Consider the following 19,413-nt stretch of genomic DNA (forward strand, 5'->3'; position numbering starts at 1 on the left):
TACCTCTCAGCTCTTAAACTTAATCCCACAATTGATGAAGGGCAATGTACCATATGCCTCCTTAACCACAAAGTCAACCTGTGCAGCAGTTTTGAGTATCCTATGGACTCAGACCCCAAGATCCCTCTGATCCTCCACACTGCCAAGAGTCACACTTAACTAGGTTGAACTCCATTTGCCACTTCTCAGCCCAATTTTGCATCCTATCAATGTCCCGCTGTAACCTCTGACAGCCCTCCACACTATCCACAACACCCCCAACCTTTGTGTCATCAGCAAACTTACTACCCCATCCCTCCACATCCTCATCCAGGTTATTTATAAAAATCATTAAGAGTAAGGGTCCCAGAACAGATCCCTGAGGCACACCACTGGTCACTGACCTCCATGCAGAATATGACCCATCTACAACCACTCTTTGCCATCTGTGGGCAAGCCAATTTTGGATCGACAAAGCAAGGTCCCCTTGGATCCCATGCCTCCTTCCTGTTTTGAACCTCTACCCACAGAGACTCAGTAAACAATCCCTCCATGACTTCCTCCTATTCTGCAGGCATGACACTATCGCTGATTAGCAGTGCCACACCCCCACCTCTTTTATCTCCCTCCCTGTCCTTTCTGAAACATCTAAAGCCTGGGACTCTAAGTTACCATTCCTTCCCCTGAGCCATCCAAGTGTCTGTAATGGCCACGGCATCACAGGTCCAATTACTGATCCACACTCTAAGCTCATCCACTTTGTTCATGATGCTTCTTGCATTAAAATAGACACATCTCAAACCCATCTGTCTGAGCAAATCCCTTCTCGATCACCTGCCCATCTTCCCTCTTGCACTGTCTCCAAGCTTTCTCTATTTGTGAGCCAACCGCCTCTTCCTCCAATTCGGTTCCCACACCCGAGCAATTCTAGTTGAAATGGTCCTCAATAGCCTTGTTTGTCTTTTATCCTGACTTTGTTTTTTCTGTTGTTCAGCCATTCCCACATCGATGCTAATATATTATTCCTAATTTTAAGTGTTCCTACCTGATGAACTAATCTTGTAAGTTAATGATGCCTTCTGAAAATCTAAATACATGACATCTACCACAGGGCCACTTCTTTTTCCCTTATTAGGGAGAGAGCGAGCCTGTGGTATGTCGAATTACTGGTGAACGAGTAGTTTTTGGGGTACTGCAAGTCTGTGTCTTTATTAATGCTTTGCTGCATGCTTGAGTGCTCAGTGGGGGGTGGGGGGTGGTGATGCTTTTTTTGCTGGTGGGGGGTATCATTGCTTTATTGCTGCTTATGCATGGGTGGGGGAAGCCAAGGGGCTTTGGGGTTCTAACACGTAAATGTCATTCATTCTTTGAGGTACTCCTCTGTTTTCATGGATGGTTGCAAAGCAAAAGAATTTCAGGATGTATAATGTTTACATTTTTCTGACATTAAATGTACCATTGAAACCTTTGATTTACCACATCCCCTTTTCCACCTTACTTGTGACATCTTCAAGGAACTCCAACAGATTAGGCAAATACAATTTCCTTTCTATAAAAATAGATTTTTTCCCAAATAACTCATTCTGGAATGTACACAGAATTTGTTTCTCAGTCAGCGTTCTCTTGATGCTATGCTCTGTAAATAAATGTCCGAACGCGTGAAAGACAGCTGTATGCATTTAAAGAATATAACTGGTTTGCAGACCATGTTGTAGAGCTCCTCGAGCCTGGAGATGGTGAGAAAGTGATGCATGCTCACTCCATTCTCAATGAGTAGTTTCACAAAGTCCACCCGATCCATTAACAAAGCATCAAGCATGGCTTGCTCCAGTGAGGCCACCTACACACAATCAAAGCAAAACAATGGTCTAAGGGATTAAATATTTTATGCAATTCCAAACCCAATAAATACATTTGAATGAATTCCAATTAAAACTATAAATGGCTTTATCAAAGAAAACATATCATATAAATCCAAAGCAGACACAATATTAAGTAAGGATTATAAGTTTCACAATTAGATTAGCAGGTAAAATGCAAATTCTAAAACTCAGGGCAGCTCAATCATGGTCAGATAAGGAAAAGTTACTTCATGCCTGCTCCAAGCCCATCTTCAACTCAGTTTCTGATTAATCCATCAACCCCTCAAAGTCCTCCATATCTTGTTACAGATTGCAACATTTACAGTCTTGCTTTTGTTCTGTTCAAAGTGGCAGTGATGCTTATTATAATTGGAAAATTGTTGCTTCTGTTAGTTCCATAGTAATATTAACTAAGGCTACGTCCACACTAGACCAGACAAATCCATAACCAAAGCTTTTTCTCTTCGCTTTGACCCTCCGTCCATACTGAAATGGCGTTTTCCTCCCCCAAAAATGGAGCTTTTCTAAAATGCCCTCCAGAGTGTGTAAATTTGAAAACGCTGATTGGGCAGAGTAGTGTGGATGGGGTAACCGGAGATTTTTAAAAACGTTGTCATGACGTGCCAGAATAGATGGTGGCGGCAGCGCAGCATTTCATTGTTTTCTAGAATGCAACCCATCAACCTAACAATTTCAGAACAGACGGCAACGAGACAGAAGCCAGAAGAGGTAGAAATGTCCTCACCAAATACTTTGACCCATAACTTGCCGAATAAATAAATATACTCACTTTGCCCTGTTTTCTGTCCTTGCTTGTATGAAGGTGGTTTACCTATTTATGCAAGTACTTCTCTGACAATAAATGTGTAACAGCCTAGTGTAACATTGTATGGAAGTACTGATGAAGACATGTTTTATACATTTAACAAGATGCTTTATTGATGCAACAGAGTTGGTCAGTTTTTCAATGTTCGTCATCAGATGGGTCATACTGTCCATGAGCTCCCTGTCAGTTACCTCCATACGCTCCAGTATTTGTGTTCTTTAAGCTTTAAGTCCTCCTGCGTGACAGCCAACAGCTGTCCGTCATTGGGCAATTTCCTTTTAAGATTTTCTAGTCTGTAACTGCACAAACTCACAATTTCACAGCGAGATTCGATACCAAACGTGTCGCTTGTTTTCTGTAGATGTGTCCTGTGTATGCCCAGTAGGAGGAGATTTGCCCAAATACCCGTTTTAATGTGGATGGAGTTATTTTCAAAAACGCTTAGTGTGGATGCCTATCGTTTTCACACGAAACCGGCATTTTCAAAATTATCCAGTCTAGTGTGGACGTAGCCTAAGTTACCTCATGTGAGCAAATTTAGTTCAAGGGATAAAATGAATGTGCATTTTTACAAGCAGAAGATCCAAGTCATTCTACAGACTTCTGCCATGTCACCAACAGGCTGGAAAACTTAAATGGGAATCCACTACTCACCAAATGTGGGTCGAGCAGCCTGTTGGCAAGTAAATTGAATCAATCAGAAGACAGATGGGATCAATTCTAATCCAATCATAGTTCAAGAACAGTGTAATGGAACAAACAAAAAATGTTCCAGTATCCTCCAACGTTAGATTTATATTTTTCAGCCTTTTCTGTCTCACGTCCCACAAGAGACCAGAACTCCATTTTATGAAAAGCACAGAAGGAAATCTGGTTTCTGGAAAATTATTTATGGATGTTTCCACAGCAATCTCAACCAAAGCAACCTTGCAAGTCCTAAATAGAGTCATCACTATCTAAGCCTAAGCATGTATACCACAAGGATTTTGTAGAAGTCCACATCCTTACCCAAATCATTAGAGTAGGATATTGACCTCCTAAGAAGTAACAATAAAGTATATCTGTTCCTTCTTGGACATGTGACTGTTCTTAAGTGGGCTGCTGTTATCCATTGTTGGTGTGGAATGAGCTACTTACATGCCTGGAGGAGCATCACAATTGTCTCAGGTAAATGACATTTTTCCCCATTATATCTGTGGCCTTTGGCTGATGAGAACCCATTCACCACAACCCTACACTCACTAACCAAAACACATAGAGTACATATCCCCACCTCACGTGCTGTAGGAGAACAAATTCTTTGTAGGTTGAACTTTAGCTCCAGTTCTTCCAATTACAGACATTTTGGAAATAGCTTACTCCTTTTCCTTGATTCAAACCTCTCAGGATACAACAGCTCTATCGAATCCTAGCTTAATCTTCTCTATTCAGAGTCCCAATTTCTATCCTGCCAAAGCCCATTTCAATAATATAATTTTAACTTCCACTCCAAACTCTCCGTCGGCGGCCCTCTGAGCTATTGCAAGGAGGGTGAATACAAGCTCAGAGAATCACGCTTCATCTTCTGCCTGCAGGATTCCCTGTTGAATTCTCCGACTTCAGATAACTTGCTCTTTCTTCCTCAGCTGGTCATTTTTACCTCCCACGTATCTCTCCCACTTTTCATTTCATTTGTACATTCTGGCCTGCTCAACACATCTCAGTAGACCAAAAGACAATGCATCCCCAGACTTTACAACACTGCACTGACAAAGGACTTAACTGTCCATTCAATGGCTGTCCTCCATTTCACTGTTATTGACATTTCATTTGTTCCACTCACTACCCTCTCCACTTTCTCCAGCACTTAGACAAGCTTACTTTCTGCCTTTCCCAGTTCCACTGAAGAACCTTTAATCTGAAACGTCAGCTGGTTTGTCTTTCCACAGATGCTGCCTAACTGGCTAAGTTCTGTTTTTGTGTCAATGTATTTGTTTCCCAGCTTTATCCAATTTCTTTGTATTCTGCGATACCTGCTGAAAATGTGACCATGAGGTAAGGGATTTTGATTAGATGGCAGTGCCTATTGCGGTCAAATATCTCTTTTAATACACATCATTTGGGGGTGCGGTTTTTCAGTCATCATTTCCAGAAAAACAAAGAAGGTGGAAAATCCAATGAGATAGAAGAGCTCTACAAAATCTCTCCGATATGTTTTTTCACAAGTACAGCCAAATGAGAATGAAGTATTAGATGAACAAAGGCACTAGTGAAAACCTATCCCACCACAGGCGCAATTTCAGTCACAGAGCCGAAAATGGCGGTGGTGAGTGGAGTGGTGTTGGGACTAGTGAAAGTCCACACACATTGCTCTAAAGATCCACATAACTTTGTAAATCCTATTGCTCCGTCAAGTATAAGTTGGCACTGAATTAATTTTAGTCAGTTGGGAAAGGAAGAGTTCCTCTAAAATGGGAAAGAGAGGAGAAGAAACTATTCACCAATCTTGGGAGAATCTCTGGCTCCCTTTGCAAAATCCTTTGAGGAGTTGATCACATCCAAATTCAAAGTAACAGGTTGCAAAAACTGATTTTACCCTTCAGTGCAAAAGAATAAAATTGATTACCACAGCGAAAGACTTTTTTTTTGAAGAAACACGTTCTATCTGCTGTGAGCATTAACAGTTCCGGTTTCTCCCAGAAGATCCACGTTGTGTAAGTATAACCTCAGAGGGAATGAGGAAGAAGCTACTGATGCATTGTATGATAATATCTAGGAGTTCTAGGCTTTCACAAAGATCCAGAGTTGTTCAATTAGCATAGTACAACTTGTACTCAAGAGACCTCAGTGTCAAGACATTTTGCTACAACTGAATGCCTTTTACCGAAAACTGGTTATTTTAGATTCTGCAGGTGTGCTGTTTTGAAAAGGAATGCGTATACTAATTATGTACTTGGAGACTTTTCATTTTTTAATGTACTGACAACCTGATATTTGTGAAATGTATTTCAGGAGAATTTTACTTATTCTTTCATTTATCACTTAGAAACATTATCTTGCATCTCAGACTATCGCATAGCTCTTCATATACACTGGATGACAGCAGGTTTGCTATTGTAGTCCTTAATATAGAAAAATCCAATAATATTTTGCGCCGAGCAAAACTCTGTGATGGATGAGCAACCAGTCAATCTGTTCTTGGGGATATTCAAAGCAGGAGACAGTCTGCCAGGACAACACCACGTTCTTCTTTGCAAAGTACACATGACATCGAGCTGAACAGGAAGCAACACACTTCACTGAAAAGGCACTGCCTTCCACGCCACAGCAATGGTTCATTGACTACAGAATATTTGCATCACACAGAGGCTTTACACAGCCTTTTTTAAAAATTTGTAGATCTAGAGGATCTCAGAATCCTACAGTAAATAAAGTATCACTCAAGCCATGGTGGTCCTTCTAGAGTCCAAAGCAACTTCCCAATTTGTTCCACCTCCCTTCTTTAGAACACAGAACAGTCCAGCTCAGGAACAGGCCCTTCAGCCCATGAAGTTGTACTGAACTAATTAGTAATTAAACACAAAACTAAATTAATATCTTCTGCCTACGCAATCGCTATAATCTCCCCCAGTCTCTGCACATTCATGTGCCTATTTAACAAGCTCTTAAATACCTCGATTATATCTACTTCCACTGCATACCCCCTCTCCCCAACAGCACATTTCAGGTACTTATCACTCTATGTGTAGTAAAGTTATTTTACAGCTTTTTTCAATTAACTCTTCCAGTTTCCTGCCTAATACTCTTGCAATTTGTCCTGTTCAAATTTAATACTCAACCAAGATGTCCATACAGTTCCTTATCTACAATATAACTAGCTAAATTTAAGGTGTTGTGGTCACTATTCACAAAAAAATTCTCCAACTGAATGGTCAGTCTCTTGGCCAGGGCCATTTCCCAACAGCATGTCCAGTATGCCCCCTCTTCTTGTTGGACTACCTACATCTTGAGGTAAGAAGCTCTCCTCTATGCATTAAACAAATTCTGCTTCCCTCTAAACCTCTTGCAGTAAGGAAGTTTCCAGTTTGGATTAGGGAAGCTGAAGTCACCCACGATAACATTTTACACTTTTCCTTTATCTGCCTGCACTTCTGTTCCTCAATGTCCTGATGGCTTTTAGAGGATCGATTGTATAATCCCATCAGAGTGCTGTGCCCCTATAATATCCCCTCTCAGTGCTTTTACCTCTCGATCTATCTTTTCTAAAGCATCAAAACTTGTTAAGCATCCAGCGCTGTCCCTCCCTTAGCCAAGTTCTGCAATGGACACAAAAATATAATTCCATGTGCTGACCTATGCTCCTCATTCATCATCCTTACCCGTCACACTCCTAGCATTAAGATACACACTTAAGCCTGTCCATTTTGTCAGACGTTTTACCTTCAGCCAGCACCTCTCAGGGTTGTCAATGGCTAATAATTTTAAGACGACTGGAGGAAAATGTTGGGGGATATCAGAGGTGGTTTTTATTTCAAGGAGAGGAAAAACATGAAATGCACTGAAAGGGGTGATGGTAGAGGCAGGTACATTATGGACATATAAGAACCCCTTAGATAGGCACATGGATGATGGAAGAACAGAAGGAGGGAAGGGCTAGATTGACCTTGGAGTAGGTTATTAGGTTGGCACTGTGGGCTGAAGTGCTTGTACTGTTCTATATTCTACGTAAGCCTCTTGAACCAAAGCCTCAGCGCTTACTGTATATTCAATCAACCAGAGCAAACACTCTCAAAAATGCTCCCTTTTGTACCTGCTGAAGTTTATAATGCTGCTGGTTCCTCCACTCTGCTGCTCAGGCTGCTACGACTGGAAACATGAATCCTTACTTGAAAAATAACTTTTAAAAATCCAAGAGATATGTAAGTTTGCCATCAAGTATTTAACTTCTCTGACACGGCAGGTGACCAAAGTGCACATGTTTAGTGAAATATACATTTTCAAAAGAGTCTGAATTCAAAATTCAGTCAAAATTCAAAAGAATTTTAACAGTAAAGATACTGAAATACTGAATACTCTACAGCAATCTAAAAATTGCAAATATTGGAAAACTAAAATAATAATGTTGGACATGCTGAGCAAGTTGGGCATATGGTGTGTAGAATACCTTCCAATGTTTTCCATATACCAAAATGTTTCTCTTGGCGATGTCCACTCTGTCCCATGCCAGTGCCAAACTTAGCTGGTCTGATGCAGAAGTATTTGTACCTTCAGAAAATAAGAGAGTTTACTTTGAGATGTCATGGAATTAAGGATGACGTACTGTATTTCAGAGAACCCATGTATGAGTCATTAGTACCTTTGAGGAGAGCTGTCAAAATTGCCAGATCAATGTCCTGCTGTTCTTCTGAGTCTGCATCAAAAATTGTAATCTGTGTGCACAAGTGTAGAAAGAGCTGTTATCTTTTTCTACACAAACTTAATTAGTTCATCATTTTCTTTCCCTTTTGAAACTATTTGTTCCCATTGATATTTTTCAACTCCTCCTCCTATTTTAGTACGGTTGTTCTCCATTTATTTTGGGGTTTGATGTTGTTGTATTGCAATATATAGTCAATATTCTCACTGTCCATGTTATCATTCCTGCTGCTTGAGCCTTGCTATTAAATTTGGCAATTATTTCGTAAAAGGAAGATTGAGATGAAGCAATCAGATACCTTCGGTGCAACTGGACTGGCTCATAGGAGCAGAAGTAAACCAGTCTGTCTTTTGTAGCAATGTACTGATGTACTACTGGACCTTGGCTAATTTGTCTTCAAAGCTGTTTGCCCATCTTTGAAATTCATCCCTACTATCTTTACCAGTTAAGAAAAAAATCAGCTCAAATCTAAAATTTACAAATAACCCAGCCTCCAAATCATCACACTTTTTTATTGTTCTTTGTATTACTTTTAGAGTTGAGGCTCGAATGGCCTACTCCCAGCTCTTGATTTCTTCACTAAGAGGAAATTTTCTTTGAAGTCTCCAGTCCAGAAACATTAATTTTTCCAATCTAAGTTCATCAAATAAATCACCTCTTACCATCTAGACTGAAGTGAGTACGACCCAGGTGCAGGCAAGCTCAAGGTTTTGTTTTGCTTGTGGAGACCATTAGAGGATATAAGATTGAACAATACAGCACAAGAACAGACTTTTTGCCCATGATGTAATGCCAGACCAATTAAAGTAGTTATTAAATGCCTAACTAAAATAATCCTTTCAGCCTACACAATGTCCATGACCCTTCGGTCTCCCCACATTCATGAGAGTCCACAGAAGATTCTCTTAAACACATCTTGATACAATTTTATCAATCTTAAGAGCACAGTAATCTAAACACATCAGGTACCTACCTACCTTGTCACAGTTTAAAAATTTCTCAGAATTAAACACAGATAAACTGGCATAAAATTAATCACTTATTTCCTATTCAATATGACTGTGATATCCACAGCACCATAAAACCCTCTCTCCTAAAGTACTTCAGCAACATAAACTTAACTTAAACAACAAAATGTAAAAATATTCCCCTTACTGCCTTTAACCTTTTATTAGTAATTACAAGCTCAACACAGGAGTGTGAATTACAGTTTCAATTTAAACAAACTGTTTAAAGTGCCATTGTACTGAAGCACCTGCACTAACATCTCATAGGGTCTTTGGAAAAACCCATTTCTCATTTACTTGATAAGTAACTTGAACATACTCACCGATTCTCTATGCTCCATACATTCCATAAGAATTTTAAATAAATGATCTGATTGCTTCTGTCCAAAATTAAAGGTCTTCTGGATCATTACTATTAATTCAGCTTCCAAGCCAGGATACAAATTCCTGTTACAAATAAAAGATAGCGTTTGAATAATAGCTGTAAATTAGACATGCGCTGCATTGATAAAACTTCTCAAAGTTTTATTAAATTCATATTGGCTCAAATCTTGAAACAGTATAACATACATGTAAAGCTGATTTGTTAGAGGATGCTTTCATTCTGCAAACTGCAAGTGATGCTCTTCAATAAATGGAAAGCTGAGGCTAGGGGTCCACATGTGACTATTAAAGTTCCCCACTACAAGTGCATGATAATACAGTCGGTCCTCCTTATCCGCGGGTTCCGCATGCATGGATTCAACCAACCGCAGATCAGGAATATTTAGCGTCAATTAGTCAAATGTTTGTCTTAGTATGTAGTATATATTTTACCTTTCTATACATATAAAACACTTAAGAAACATATGTATTTCAATAATTAAACCACTGTGTTGTTTAGTAATAATTGTAGCTATCATCGAGCAGGGCCTTTCACATGCTCCATTATTCTCAATTTATCCTTTAAATTTGTCCCGGTTGTTGACCAAATGTAGCCTAACACTTTTCTAATGACTGATGGCGTTTCACCTCTTTCCGATCACTTTATTATTTCCACTTTATTTTCAATCGTGATCGCTTCCCATCAACGGAACAGAAACAGCAGCAGCTGCGGGCAGCGAGTCCTGAGCTCTGCCAGGTCCTGAAGTCCACCGCACTGAGACAGGTTAAATAAGGGGCTTGAGCATCCGCAGGGGATCCTGGAACCAATCCCCAGTGTAAAAGGAGGGCCAACTATACATGCCCCTGAAACGTACCACAAATAATTGCTTTTTGCATTGAAAGTCAGTTCATCAGAAGCCTTTCTGCAGAAGCACAGAGAAAGAGAAATGTTCTTTTCCACAGAAAGCCAAGAGAACTTTTAGACAAATTACCAAGACAACAGGGGAAGAAGCAGCCTGTGGCAGACAATACAAGCTTCAATGACCGAGACAGTTTTGGAAAATTCTACAGAATGGTGAAGATCAGAGAATGCATCCTTAAGCATCCTTAAACCCGTGGCTTCAAGCATTACTCCATGTACTGAATCTTCACCAGTCACTTGCTATCTTCATTAATCAGTACTCTCACTCAATATTCCTACATTCCAACTCATTGGAAGCTCACAACAAAATCACACAGCCTGCACACACTGTCAGTTACTAAGTTATGACAGGTACATTTGAGCAAGGTTCACTAAAATACATCAATTTTTCTTGCAATTCAAGTAATGCACCACCACAGACAGCAGTAGCTAAGCAACTGGGAAGAGATACAGCTATCAGAACAGATCTTTTAATAGAAGAGTCCATGCTCCTCACATTAGGAGTAACAACTCCCCAAAACCTGATCAAGATGCAATTATACATATAACCAATCCTTCTCTTCATATCACAGCATCTTCTGTCTTACAGCCTACACATGGTGAAAATGTGTTTTTCTTCCTCTCCCTACAAACTACCCCTTTGCTTTACTCTTCATTTCAGACAATAAACAACTACATGGCCAGATAGCAACAGAAAAGCAAAGGAGAATAAAAAGCCACATCAAGATATCTTCAGCTTAGAAATGGCAAGAATGAGCTTTGGAGCCAGCGGACAAACAATCTTTGCCCTGCTTTGAGATTGGAGCCATGATTGAATGAGACAGTCCATATTAATAAGCATTTATTAAAACACCACTTCTCATTGTCATTCAATAAGCGGAAATGGATTTGTAGATAATATTGACCTCCTTTGAGGTCATCCTTCATATTAATCCATTGGTCTGTTCACTTGGTTCCTTAAGTCCCTTGGTCAGAGTTGATATGCCACTACTCTCTTGTGTTCAGTTTACGCTTCATCATTAAATCCTGTGGAGCATGAGGGGCCTAAATAAAGGCTTTCCACATGTGAAACTAAATTATATGAAAATTTCAACAAAGCAGGAATATTACCATGGCTGCTCTGGTGAGTCATCGATACCTTCTGTGTTGTGGGGTTTTCAGTCACTGTCACAACCACACTGTATCAAAATGAACACATTATCCTGGACACGTCAAAATGATTGCCTTTCCTGTACCTAACTCTCCAAAGTTTCCTGACTGCTTTTTTCATAAGTTGCTGTGTTAATTGCCCACATTCCTTGTTCCACCAGTCCTCTAAGCTCCTTAAATCTCTTCCAAGAATCTTCCAAATCGTTGGCTAACCACACGCTGGATAAGCATAAATATGCCTGTAAATAGAATACCCAATGTATAGTTTTCATAGTACAATAAAAAGTCAATAATACGATGCTTTTGGGAGTACACTCCATCCAAAATAGATCTGATCTATTCAGGTTCTTTTAATCAGTGGCCTGACAAGAACTCCTATAAGATAAAACTACTCCTGTTATAATAGCTTTACTCTATTTGTTCACAGGATCTGGATGTCACTGTCAAAAGATAACTAAGTGTCAACCACATTGGTGGATCTGAAGCAACACACATGGCAACACTGATAGATTGCCTTCAAGATTCAGGATCGTTTATTGTCAGTCATCTGTACACAAGTGTAGACGGGAACAAAATGATTGTTACTCTAGATCCACTGGAGCATTAAAAATAGTCATAATAAGCATAAAGAACACAATCAATATAAATACACAAGGTCAGCTTACATACATAGACTGACTAAATGTATATAAAGTGACACTGGGTCCAGTAGTATCTGTACACAAGATGACTCTGACAGGAAATGATAAAGTAGTGATGGTGGGAAGTGTGGCGAGGTGAGTTAATGTGTGGAGGTGTTGATTAGCCTGGTGACATGGGAGAAGTAGTCATTATCATCCCTCAACCATCAGGTTCTTGGGGGGGGAGGGGACGGAGGGAAAGAAAAAGAATATATTTTTAAAAAACCCATCAGGTTCTTGAACCAAGGAGACAACTTCACTTGCCCCATCACTGAAGTATTCCCACAACCTATGGACTCACTTTCAAGGACTCTTCATCTTATGTTCTTGATATTTATTGGTTATTTATTTATTATTATTATTTCTTTCTTTTGTACTTGCACATTTTGTTGTCTTTTACACAAAGATTGAATGCCTAGTTGGTGCAGTGTTTCATTGATTCTATAATGGTTATTATTCTATCATGGATTTATTGAGCATGCCCACAAGAAAATGAATCTCATCGTTGTATATGGTGACATTGATGTACATTGATAATAAATTTACTTTGAACTTAACTGTTTTTGAGTCTGTTGCTCCTGATATGGATACTGCATCGTCTCTTCCCTGATGGGAATGGAACAAACAGTCCATGAGTTGAGTGGGTGGGGTCTTTCATGATAATGCTGGTCTTTTTCTGGCACTTTTTGTGTATGTCTGTGTCTGTATATATATAAAATTTTCTCTATATATGTCATCCATGAAGTACAGTAAACTGGATGATCTGGTAATTAAAAATTGCATGTACCCCACAAGTCACTGAATACATATAAAGAATAGGTAAACCAGCAACATACCTGCCATCTGTAGTATGTTTATGAGTAAAAGCCAGGAGATCAGCTGCTCGGCCTGTTCCTTCACACACAACAACAGGTACAGGAGGGACTTCCTTGACATACTCCCATACTGTGAGGATGACATTGGGATCACCTCCAATCACCAGCCCTACCACAGGGACACCTTGACCCATTCCTAAGTTGAAAAAACACATCAAATGGAGCTGATAACACTAAAGGAAATCACTTACTTAAACATCTTCCGACTGTCCTTGAAACTCCCATCTACTGTTTGGAGTAGCAGCCCTGGTCACCAACCAGTGCTGTAGTAGGATGTATAATGAACACTAGAACTGAAAAATGATCCAGGAGCCCCATTTATTTTATTGCAATATTTCCTGGTGCATTGAATTAAGTAATTATTATCGCAAGGAAATGAAGCAAGAAGCCGGAACATTGAACAACAACTTTACTTATCTCCCAACGCTCACTGCCATAGAACAGTCTGTAAAATCCTGAACTAATAGAAATTGGGCATGGACATTACAAGGAGATTGATTTTTAATCTTTGCACCCAAAGAGCTGAGTGCTCCTTGGAAATCAAAGATCTGAAAAATTAACTGCTAGATGCAAGTGTCATCTACTTAAATTGGATGACGATTAAACCACAAACACTAATACAATGATTGATTATCAGCCTATACTTACGAGAATGGATTTTCTGCAGTGCAATGTATTTTTCCAGCTTTCTTCTCAGTTTCATTTCGTTGCCATACTTGCCAACAGTCCCATCATCTACCAGGATGAAATGGGAATGCTTGCTATTTAAACAGGTCAGTTTGCTCAGGGGATTGCCAAGCATTTGATAGGGACAGATGACCTTTGGAAATAAATGATAGACAACCAATTCAAAAATATTCCATATCTTCATTTTACTACATTTGAATTGCCCAGGTGTTTGTACTATGGACATATTTCTTAAAAACACACATTAATACATGCAAAATGATATATATTTCAATTTTAATATATAATATAGTATATAATATAATATAATACCTGATATAATATAGTACCTGATAATAAATCAACTTATTTGCATTCCAATGCTGATAAAATTTTCAAAATTATACAAGAGCTGAGCAACAGCGTGCTCACAAAATTAACACATTAAGTCTACAGTAATGGGTGTTAAGGCTCTCCGAAAACTTTGATTCAAGTTTAAACATCTATCTTTGCATGATGTAAATACACCTACAGATCTGAGGCTAAAATAAGTGCTCCTCTATAGTACAATTAACTACACAAATGCCAATGCAAATCAAACTCTCAAATTGCAAAGGATGCTTCTACTTTCCACCAAGTTACATTTTTATAGAATATCTCTGGTTGAGAAAGTGATACAGAGCTTCTGACTTGAACCACTTTGATTCATCTAATAAATCCATTATGCTATTGAGTGAGGAGTTCCAGATTTCAATCCAGTGATAATCTGAAGAAGTAATTTTGACTTTGACCTTCTCCATGGTCAAGGTTTGAGTGGTGTAGGTATGGAAATATTTTCCTTCTGATAACTAAAAAGCTATTGACTTAAAACCATCATTAAAAAAATCAAGAGTGAGGAAAAAAAGCAAAAATTTATCTTAATTTTGTCAAGAACTGGAATGTTTCAAAAATGTCACAGAAGCCAATTTCATGAATAATTTTTAAACTGATTTGAATAGGCAGTTAAAGAATGACATAAAAACAAAACAATTGGAGACTTATGTTCTGTTAAGAGCGATCCTGGGCACAGCACATGAATTGCCTACCATCTATGCAGAAGGTTTTAAACAAGTTTCAGGGAACACTTGAAAAATAAGTCCCACAAAATTTTTGCAAGAGGTCCAGGTTTGATCTCCATGAAGCCATCACAAATGAGAGGTGGCAACTCTGGACCAAACTTGAAACACGGAGGGTGCTTGACAACTGTGGCCGGGCTTGAACACTATCAGCTCCTACAAAGTAAAACCAAGCAACATATGTGACAACAAAGTTTCACTCTCAGATGAGCTCAATGACTTTTATGCTCACTTTGACAGCCAAAGCATGAAGGCTCCTTCACAAACTTCCAGATCCTCCGAGAACTCTGATTTTGGTGTCTGGTTCTTCTTTAGAATGAACCCACGGAAAGCATCTGGTCCAGATGGAATACTGGCCAAGTACTGAAGACATGGGCTGATCAACTGGCTGGAGTATTCACTGATATCTTTAGCTTCTCACTTTGGCAGTATAAGGTACCCATCTGCTTCAGTTATACTAGTGCCCAAGAAGAACGTGGTAACATGCCACCATGGCTATCATCCAGTAGCTCTTACATCCACTGTGATGAAGTACTTTGAGAAGTTGGTGATCAAACATATCAACTCTTGCCTGAGGAGTGACTTGGATCCTCTCCAATATGCCTACCACCATAGTAGGTCAATAGCAGATGCCATTTCATTGGTTCTTCACTCAACCCTAGAACATCTAGATAGTGAACAAGATCAAGATGTTCTTCACTGACTACAGCTCAGCACTCAATACTATTATCCCCTCAAAACTAATCAATAAGCTTCAAGACATTGTCCTCAATACCTCCTTGTGAAATTGAATTCTTGATTTCCTCACTTGCAGGCCCCAGTCAGTTTGAATTGGCAACAGCATCTCCTCCATGATCTCCATCAGCACTGGTGCATCACAAAGCTGTATAAGTTCCCTGCTCTATTCACTTTATACTTAAGAATGAGAAGCTAAGCACAGCTCCAATATCATATTTAAGTTGCTGACAACAGGGTGTCAAGGTAGTGTACCAGTTAGAGCATTGTAGTTCGGACTTCAGTTCCAGTGTCCTCTGTAAGGAAGTTTGTGTGGTCATCCTATGTGCACACAGATTGAAAATCTGGCTGAATGGTGCCACATCACTTACCTATTACTCAATGTCAGCAAAGCCAAAGAGCTGATCATTGACTACGGGAGGAAAAACCAAAGGTCCATGAGCCAGTCCTCATCAGAGGATCAGATGTTGAGAGCGTCATCACTATAAGTTTCTCAGCATCATAACTTGAGCACATAAGTGCCATTACTAAGAAGTAAGTCTACTTTCTTAGAAGTTTGTGAAGAATTGGCATGTCACCTTAAACCATGCTAAACTTCTAAAGATGTGTGGTGGGAGAATATACTGACTGGCATCACAGCCTGGAATGGAAGCATTAATACCGTTGAATGGAAAAGCCTACAAAGAGTAGTAAATACAACCCAGTCCATCACAAGTAAATCCCTCTCCATCATAAAGCACATCTACAAGAAGTGCTGTTGCAGGAAAGCAGCCTACATCATCAAGGATGCCCACTATAAAGGCTGAGTTCTCTTCTCAGTGTTGCTATCTGGAAGGAAATAAAGGAGCTTCAGGTCTCACACCATCAGGTTCAGAAACAGTTACTAACTTCAACCATCAGGCTCTTGAACCAGAAAGGGATAACATTACTCAGCTTCACTTGCCCAATACTAAACTGGTCCACAACCTATGGACTCACTTTCAAGGACTTTTTAACTCATGTTCTTGATATTTATTGCTTATATGTTTATTATTATGTTTATCTTCTTTCTGTATTTGCACCTTTTTTTGTCTTTTGCACACTGGTTGTTTTATCTCTCTTTAATGAGTACAGATTTTTATTAATCCTGTTGTGTTTCTTTGCGTTTACTGTGAATACCCACAAGAAAATGAATCTCAGGGCTGTATATGATGACCTATATGTGTTTTGATAATAAATTTACTATGAACTTTGAATTTTATGCACAGTTTTCAGCTTGATTATCAATGGCACCCAAATCAACCATCTACCTCTAGTTATCAATAAGCCATATCATTTTCAATTAATTTTTAATACATTATTTCATAAAGTATATTGTTCATTTTAGTGGGTAGTTGATTCACTTGAGGTCCATGTCTGTTAGTACAAAGATCTCAAATTACAGTACATACGGTTAAGTAGAGTTATTAGTACAAGCACTGTTTCTTTAGCAGGCAGAATGGCTTTGGCACAGGTTACTGTACTTACATCTTTTCCTATCAAATCTCTGTTGTTTTCAATGACTCCCCAGGGAGTAATACCTATTATACAAATTTTCCGTAGATATGGAGAAGTGTGATCTCTTATTGCATCACCGACATGTCTGGAAGTTCCTAAATTAAAAGCACAACACTCTTATGTCAGATGAAGATAAAGAACATAGCTCTTGTTGAATTTAATTTAAATATTTGAACAGACAACAGCAACAAAACCATCTGAATTTGTATATCATTTCCAAGGTACTCTGCAAAGAAAATGTTATCAAACTAAATTTGACACCACAACACAAATCAGATAGGACCAGCTAACCAGAAGTTTGATCAAGTAGCCAACACTGATGAGCAAAAATAATAGAAAAAATGACAGAGGAGGTCCAGGTTGGAAATTTCAGGACTAGGGTAACTAAAGATTTATGAACATTAAAGTCAGTGATGCTCAGAGGCCAGAATTGGAGGAATACAAAGATCTTAAACAAGTGAAAATCTGCAGATGCTGGAAATCCAAGCAATACGCACAATCTGCTGGAGGAACTCAGCAGGCCAGTCAGCATCTATGGAAAAGAGTAAACAGTCCGATGTTTTAGGCTGAGACCCTTCATCAGGACTGGAAAAAATGATGAGAAATCAGAATAAGGTAGGGGAAGGGGAGGAAGAAGTGCAAGGTTGTAGTGATAGGAGTGGGGAGAGATGAAATAAAGAGCTGGGAAGTCGATCGGTGAAAGAGATAAAGCATTGGAGAAGGGGGAATCCAATAGGAGAGGGAAGAAAGGGAAGGGGGAGGAGCACCAGAGGGAGGTAATGGCAGGTGAGAGAGGGAAACAGGAATGGTGAAGGTGGGGGGAATTACCAGAAGTTCAAGAAATCAACATTCATGCCATCAGGTTGGAGGCTACTCAGAAGAAATACAAGGTTTTTTTTCTTCAACCTGAGTGTGGTCTCATCATGGCAGTAGAGGAGGACATGGACTGACATGTTAGAATGGGAATGGGTAGTAGAATTGAAATAAGTGGCCACCTGGACAGCCCACTTTTTTGCGGACTTACAAAGACCTTGTTATGTTGTATTGCCAGAGAGGATTAATGAGATAGGGAGAGGCAAATCACTGTATGGTTTAGTAGTTCAATTCCAAAGAGAAGCTACCACCCAATTTTCCAAGGAGTCTGGAGAGAACAAATACCTAGAAGAATTAGCCAACTAGATCATTTATACCTCCATGATTCAATTCACACCTCATAATGATCTCACCTCTTTAATAACCATGTCATCTGAATGATCCTTTAAAGTAAAGGACTCTACACTTTTAAGCCAGGACCTTTGTCCCAGGGTTGAAAGGTAGAAATGTTGTATACCAGAGACAGCATAGCTTTAAGGTAAAGGGGAAAGCGTAAAGTTGATGCGTGGGGCAATTTTTTTTACATGAAGAGTGGTAGGCACCTAGGGTGGCCGTGAAGGTGATACTACTGTGGTGTTCAAGGGCATTTTAGATATACACGTGAATGTGTAGAAAATGGAGGGATAGGGGTCATGTGCAGGCAGGAAGGATCATTTAATTTGGCATCATATTTGGTGCAGACATGGGACAAAGGGTCCATTCCTGTGTTGTACTGCTGTACGTATTCACTTCCAATATTAACAACAAAAAAGGTGGAATTCCATCAGAGAAAGCCAAACAAAAGGCTTGTGATGGCCCACTGTAAAAGTCTAAATGAAAATGCTCCTCTCCTACCCAGCTCAATTACGTTCATTACGTCCATATAGGACTAGTTTCATCATGGTTTAACACTTTTACCATAACCATGCCATTCACAGCATCCTGAATAAACGTTCACCAGTATCTGTTTATCTTTACACAAGCTATTACCAAAACATTCTGTTAACACTATTGTGAAAATGACCCAAGATGTAGAAATCTCACTTTTTTTTTTGTGATAAATTGGTCAGAATGTAAATAATTCAACCAAAATATAAGCACCCTTAGACTCTGCACAATGGCTATGTAAGTCAGTGTATATTTTGAATATTGATCTACATCAGAAGTTAGATCTCATTGAAACCAAGCAGATATGGAAAGGTCTGTTAAGGTGGTTTCCATTAATAGCAGAAACTAGGATCCAAGGACATAACCTCAGAATAAAGGAATATCCATTAAGGATTGAGATGAGGAGAATTTCTTCAGCTAGAGGGTGGTAAATCTGTGAATTTGTTGCCATATAGGGCTGTGGAGGCCAAGTCACAGGGTATACTTAAGGCAACAATTGATAGGTCTTTGACTGGTAAGGGGTAAGGGTTATGGAGAAATGGTGGGGTTATGGGATTGAGAAA

The 19,413-nt window shown here is 39.3% G+C and overlaps 1 protein-coding gene across 10 annotated transcripts in view; it reads right to left on the bottom strand.

Moving 5' to 3' along the window:
- trpm6 (transient receptor potential cation channel, subfamily M, member 6) overlaps nt 1–19,413 on the bottom strand; it is a 133,969-nt gene that overhangs the window by 76,138 nt on the left and 38,418 nt on the right. For all 10 annotated transcript variants that reach the window (XR_009512152.1, XR_009512153.1, XM_059969709.1 and 7 more), the window contains 7 exons: nt 17,081–17,205; nt 13,707–13,878; nt 13,020–13,194; nt 9,393–9,516; nt 8,003–8,075; nt 7,811–7,911; nt 1,685–1,819 (listed from right to left, as the gene is read on the bottom strand). Coding sequence is in view for 8 of the 10 variants with exons in the window: in XM_059969709.1 (XP_059825692.1) it covers nt 1,685–1,819; nt 7,811–7,911; nt 8,003–8,075; nt 9,393–9,516; nt 13,020–13,194; nt 13,707–13,878; nt 17,081–17,205 (905 nt within the window). In the remaining 2 variants the exon portion in view is untranslated. The remainder of the gene's footprint in view (nt 1–1,684; nt 1,820–7,810; nt 7,912–8,002; nt 8,076–9,392; nt 9,517–13,019; nt 13,195–13,706; nt 13,879–17,080; nt 17,206–19,413) is intronic.

The sequence above is a fragment of the Hypanus sabinus genome, chromosome 5, assembly GCF_030144855.1.
Source record: "Hypanus sabinus isolate sHypSab1 chromosome 5, sHypSab1.hap1, whole genome shotgun sequence".
Taxonomy (NCBI): domain Eukaryota; kingdom Metazoa; phylum Chordata; class Chondrichthyes; order Myliobatiformes; family Dasyatidae; genus Hypanus; species Hypanus sabinus.